General features: G+C 39.0%; 1 protein-coding gene and 1 long non-coding RNA gene across 2 annotated transcripts in view; both read right to left on the bottom strand.

Annotated features, from left to right (window-relative positions):
• The window catches only part of lyrm2 (LYR motif containing 2), an 8,565-nt gene extending 3,484 nt beyond the window's left edge, over positions 1 to 5,081 (bottom strand). The window contains exons 1-2 of the mRNA XM_037981728.1: positions 4,753 to 5,081; positions 4,534 to 4,674 (exon numbers count right to left, since the gene is read on the bottom strand). Coding sequence (XP_037837656.1) covers positions 4,534 to 4,674; positions 4,753 to 4,797 — 186 coding nt within the window. The 5' untranslated portion in view covers positions 4,798 to 5,081. The remainder of the gene's footprint in view (positions 1 to 4,533; positions 4,675 to 4,752) is intronic.
• LOC119618031 lies at positions 671 to 2,548 on the bottom strand. Its single transcript, XR_005234549.1, has 2 exons — positions 1,643 to 2,548; positions 671 to 1,276 (listed from the first exon to the last, which is right to left on the bottom strand). It is a non-coding gene; the product is annotated as an uncharacterized LOC119618031 (long non-coding RNA).
• Positions 5,082 to 6,391: the final 1,310 nt, after the last annotated feature.

Below are 6,391 nucleotides of genomic sequence, written 5' to 3' on the forward strand. Positions count from 1 at the left end.
GTATGCAAGTTGTAATGTTTTTCAGACACTTGCTGCTTTTAATGCATAGATCTATTTGTGCTACCCGCTTATATTTAACAGGTAGGATATTCTGATGAAGGAAGNATATTTGTGGTTTTAGAAAGGTTTTCGTCGTGGATATAAATTGTTCCAATGCTATGCGAAGCATAACTCCTAAGCTTCCACTTCAGTATCCAATGATATTTACCATTAACACGAACCGCTATACTTTTCGGTTTGTAAACATGACGGTAGCAGTTTTTGGCGGGTGGCACCGACTGTTAGACATAGCTGTTTGGCCGTGCTACGGTAGGAAAATCTGACGAGAAAGCACAGGTCGTCAGAACACCAGCCGTAGGCGCGAACGCACACTGACCAACGTCATGACGTCATTAGTGTTCCAAGCCTGCGGAAGCAAGCGGGCGGCCAATGCAAGGCATGGCCGTTCGCCTGCTCCCAGCGGAGCAGGGAACCCTACTGTTTTTGTATGGATTTTTAATTCTTCTCTATTATTTTTATTCTTCTCCGGCAGAAAAACGAGAAACTCGTGGAAAAGCCAACCAGGCAGTCTGATAGAAAAACCCGACCGCTACTCCGACAAAACAAATCATATCGTCCCATACCTAGGGGGCGCTATAACAAAGAACAATGCGTTTTTGCGAATAACTCCTAAACCGTAAGTCCTACTCTCAAAATCTTGATGGCACCTGAAACTATGGAAGATTTGGCATCTTTTTTACATTGGCCACGCCCACTTCCGCCTAACTAGATTTTTTGCTATAGCGCGATAAAGGCATACCCTACTTTCGAATACTACTCCCACATTAAAAGCTGGATCAAGTTAAAATCTCTTTATTTGTCTCCCTTGGGAGAAATTAGCCTTGGACAGAGGGGTTCCACTGCATAGACACATAACATCACAAGGTTAATAAATACAGAAATAAATAATGAAATCATTAAAAACCTGCTGCAAAACATAATCCAACTTCTGAGTACCTTATTGAAGAACTGAACTCATTAATCAGGAATTAGTTATTATATTCATAGTATATTTATTTATCTTATTCATAGTATACTAAACAACAGTAACTTTAAATCCTGTTTTTAACATTAAAAAAAACTTATTTTGCTTCCTCCGCTGAGTCTTCATCTAACTCAGTTTGCTGCCTGAAGGACATCTTATCAGAGGTCAGGGTGCACAGCTGGAAACTGGTGATTGTTGTGTCTTCACTTTCAGAGCGTTCAGCCTGGTGATCCGTCAACAGATTCTAACCACCTGTTAAATGAAAATAAACAGATTTTAGATGGGATTATGGTCATTGTTGATTTCCTGATTGCTTTTAAGTTCTACCAGCTGCATATTTAAAAATGGATTTATACAAAACTTTAAATACAGTAATAAAAAAACTTGTAAAATGTTTATTTCAGTTTTAAAAGTTTCTAATACAATAATATTGTATTAGAAATTTTTTATAAAAAAAATTGAGTAACATTGGCTACAGGGTCATTTGAATAGGTTTTGTGTAGAATAAGGGATCACAATAATTAATATTTATATACTGATCTGTAATATAATATACAATGAGATAAACCTCTTATTTTTCATGTAATATGCATCAAGATGTCCCATTTAATGACCTACCTACAAGTGATTCCAGCTTTGAGCTCCTCAGTGATCAGATTATTGTGTTTCAGTTCTTCATAGCCTCGATGAAATGTTATAACATCTGGGCATTTTCCGCAACGATTTGTGCAGCAAACGCAGCGCAATATCAAGGAATTACAGTACTGCTGAACAGAGAGGGTGAAATGAATTACTTACTTAAGATGGCGGCGATTTTAGCTCATCCAAAGTCATGTGATGTCATGTCTATAGTTGTTAGGGTTAGGGTTTATCTTGTGTTTTTGTGTTCAGATTGTTTCCTTTCTTGTCTTCATGTTTTGTCTTGTCTCTGTGCCTCAGCCATCATTCACTTCTCCTCAGTCGCTCTCATTTGCCTGTCACGCCCAGCTACACATGTTCCTATCATCTCACCTGTGCTCACTTCATCTGATTACCCTCTGTCTTTAAAACCCAGTCACTTTCTCCAGTTCCTTGCTGGTTCATTGTCATTCTTCTCACTGTCCTGGTCGTTATGTTGTGTGTTTCCCTCCTGAGCTTCCTGGTCCCTTGTCTTGTCTCTCCCCTCATGGTTTGGAGTCCCAATCGTGAGTTTTGTTATTTAGTCTAGTTGTTGCCCTGTCAGCCTTTGTTTTGTTCCGTTAATAAATTAGTTTCTTTCCAAAATGAGTCTGTGCTCTGGGTTCACCTCCTTTTCCCCACATCATGTCAATAGTATATAAGTCATTGGTCTCAGATCTGTAGGGAACCTTTGAAACCAGAGGACTTTAACAGGACTGGCTTAGAGATGCTGTGACCCAATCGGTCTTAAACTTCCCATCTCATCTCCAAAGAGGAGGTGTTTTTTACTGTAAATGTTAACAGAAATGTCTATGATTCATATGTAAAACTAAAGTTAATATCACACTTTGTTAAACCCCTGTTAGTTCTTTCTGTATGTTAAGGAATTAGTGATGTATTGTGTATTACAAAACACTGAGAGATACTAAAACCTTTTCAAGCTGTTTTTAAGTATTATGGGTCTTAGGAACACAGAAACCTGAAGGAAAGCTGCAGAGAGCTTCCAGTGGACCTTTTTCAGTATTTCCTTGAAAGTGAACCTCAGCTCTCCAACCCCACTTACAAGCAGGGCAGTATAAGACCCTGAAATGACCTGGAGTTTTTAAAGATTATTTTTCCAGGCCTTTAAAAACACAAAAACTGTGTGTGTGTGTGTGTGTGTGTGTATATAAAGAAAATATTGCTGTGGTGTATACAGAAGGCTCAGGATTGTGTGTATATGTGTGTGAGAGAGTGAAATAAATTGAAATGAACAATCAAACTTGTTTCTTTATTAAAATATGAAATGTATTGTAGTATCTATTTATTAATATGCCATACTATATGTCTGTCTTTGTTAAAGAGCATAAAACAAAGTATTTTAGCAGGATATCACAAATTTTTAATGTGTAAAAGTGTCCTGTATCATAACTACATCTATGCTGTTTGTAACAAACCAAACTGTGGGGAAATCGGGTAAAGATTCAGAGAATTATGATTATTTTTGTTAGACATACAGCTTCCTCAGTACAAAGAAATAAACTGGGGGCATGTGAGGGACCCCGCCAAGTTGGCAGCCGCGCTGACACGTCAGCTCCAACAGACAGCGCCAGTCTTCAAGGTGTCTACGTAAATAATGTCTATGATGGTGGGGAACAAGCTAACATTTGATGTTTGCTAGCGCTCCTTACCAAACATCTGGGTCACCTAAACCTGACCAATAAAAATTAAAATCAAATAATAATATGAACAGTAAAATGTGCAGGTTTTAACATTCACTTATTTTTGAGGGTAGACCACTGGGATGCCCAGCCATGTGTTCTTCTTGCCTCTCAGTTTGAATGCTTTTCCCAGCCAGAGAATTCTACCACCTAGTGGTCGTTTCTTTTACCCATGTAATTACAGTTGTACAGCTCATAAATGCATATATATAAATAAACAGTCTTAGTTACACCCTATAGTTAGGTGTAACTAAGGGGTGCTGAGACATACCTATTTTTTCTCTCACATAAATATGTCTTTAACCACTTTGGCACAAGTCCAGTGCCAAACGTAAAGAGGATAAAACAATAGACTCCGAACAAAACTCAGATGACCAAGCTTTCCACCGGCAGTTGAAAGCACCACTTATGCACAAATCTGAAGCTAACCCGGAAACGTGAATGAGTCTCAAAAAGATTTGTAACTCGTAACCTGATTTGTGCATAAATGCAGTTTTGTCTGTGTGTATCAGGCGACTCGTGCACACGTATTTAACGATTTGTAGGCGTAGAAGGTTCGTAATTTGTAATTATCAGATTTGTGAGGTGAAACAAAAAGTCGCCTGATACACAGACAAAACTGCATTACAGATACAACTGTCCAAAGTTACACACAAAGAGGCTTACATGGATTACAAATCTAGTATTACACATGCACAAGTGGAACTGGAAAAACTCCAAAGGCTTATCAATTGTATTTGTACATGTAATAATTGCAGAGTTTCACTGAAACCTGTCCAGTTCATGAGATGTGTTAGTGTTCAGAATATGTGGTGGGGTCAGTCTCAGCTACTACCACACCAAACTTCAGGTTCACAGCTGTAAAACTGAGTGTTTATGTGTTTCATTTATGTGTCTCTTATGGTTAGCTGGCAGTGGCTGCCATCTTGAATTCGGTTAACTCCAGAAGGTGTAGATGTGAGTCCAATGATTACTTTTGTAAGTTTCAATCAAAGTCGTTGGTTTATGAAATATTTTGCAAACGCACACACACTGGTAAAAACATTATGGCTCAGCGGCGATAGCAAATATCTTAAAAGGTGATCTTTGCAAAGAGGGTGGGTCGCCAGGAGAGGCTCCCCTAATGACCCAGTAAAGCACACAAAAGTTCACCTGGTTGCTGGCGGTCTTGTTCCTCTTAAACTCCTCTCTGGCCCAGTCTGTCAAGTACTTCCTGTCCTCCTCGGCCGGTACCTGCCGGATGGTCCTCAGCATGTTTCTGTAAATCGCCAGAACCTTCTGCCTCTGCAGATACTGAGACAAACCACACGACCCTCAGCTCACACAGCTCTGAGGGGAGACTTCCACAAAACACCCCGCTGATCCTTTTACCTGTTTCAAAGACAGCGTCGCACTCGGTAACCGAGAAACCGTCATTTTTTTCCCACACTGAGGTCAAAGTGAGCTGAACGTTGACATAAAAATAAACGAAGCGTCTCCGCTTTCAAATAACACGGCTGAAGCTCACAACCTCTCAGGTCCTGAAGGGCTGCTGGCAGTGGAGGACGGTCTGAGGTAGGCTCGTGTCATTTTCGGAGCGGCGGAATAAAATTATGTATAATAAATATGTTCGCTATGATATAAAAGTGACTTAAATTATATGCCAGTCCGAGGTCATCATTGGCTCACGCAACGAAAGTGACGACCTTTTTTTTCTTCTTCGATGGCAGATCGCAGACAGCTGTGACGTGCATACCGCCCCTTGCTGTACATCAGTGTAACTTCATACTTTCTTCCACCTAATATTTTGAGTTTTGAGCAGCGGCGTCTGTGGAGCTAAATTGGGGCCATGAAGTTTGCTCAACAGAAAAAAAATTGAATCTGAAAAATTATTTTGAAACCGAAAAAAAAAATCAAACTGAAAAAAAGTTTTGCAACTAGAAAAAAAATGTGAAGCTTGAAAAATTCAAGATTCAAGTTTTGTTTTTTTGTTTTTTTTTTTACTTTAAATTTCTGACCCTGTTTTGGCGTGGGGTGGGACCTCAGGTGACAGAGGTGTGGAATCATAACTGACAGCTCAACACATTGGCTGAACAACATATTCCCATGGTCCCTGAACGCAACAGAGCTGTTGCGTTCAGGGACCATGGGAACTGGAATTATCTTTAACACATCATCGATATTCTTTATGCATGTGATTGGTTTTCAAAGCTAACATGCTTCACCAATAGAAGCAGCTTACGACGTGGATCTCAGAGGAGAAAATATCTTGACAGATTTGCACAGCAATTTCAGTCTGTGTTGGAGATTTCCCATGCTCTCAAATTAAAGCAGAAGAGCCACCAGACTGAGCGCCAGGAGTATTGACCGGAGCTCTAGTCGCCATGGCCTCGTCTTCATCTGCGGGGGCTAGCAATTATCAGGTAATAATAAAAAGGCTGTTTGTCATTTTATTGCACAGGAAACCAGACATACCCACTGTTGATACCTGAGCACTTTACAAAAACAGCTTGACATGGACCATGTCAATGCGATATCTTGGCTAGACCGTCATATTGGAAGTAGCAAATCTGCCTTACAAAAACAATGAAACAAGATGCAAAACGAGTGGATTTTCTGAATAAAAACAACTGATGTTTAAATTTAACTTCATATTTTAGATTGTCCGACGCCCATTGAAATATTTACAGATGCAACTGAACCAAGTAATTGCTGATTTCATGAATACCAAATGGGGTTGTAGTTGTTTAAAAAAATGATATGTCACAGAGTATTGAGAGCAATTTCAGCCAAAATTAAATAAATAAATAAATGGGTAAAATAAATCAATGAATGATAAATAAATGAGTGAAATAAATACATAAATAATTAATTGGCATTTTTATATTCTCATTTATATTTAGTCATTTATCCATTTATCCATTTTTCATTTATCCCTTGTGAAATTAGACAAAACCAAGCTTTCACTTAAACAGCATTTAATCATGAGAAGAGCAACAGTTCTGCATATAATCTAAATGTTGTGGAATAG

This window comes from Kryptolebias marmoratus, linkage group LG19, assembly GCF_001649575.2.
Source record: "Kryptolebias marmoratus isolate JLee-2015 linkage group LG19, ASM164957v2, whole genome shotgun sequence".
NCBI lineage: Eukaryota > Metazoa > Chordata > Actinopteri > Cyprinodontiformes > Rivulidae > Kryptolebias > Kryptolebias marmoratus.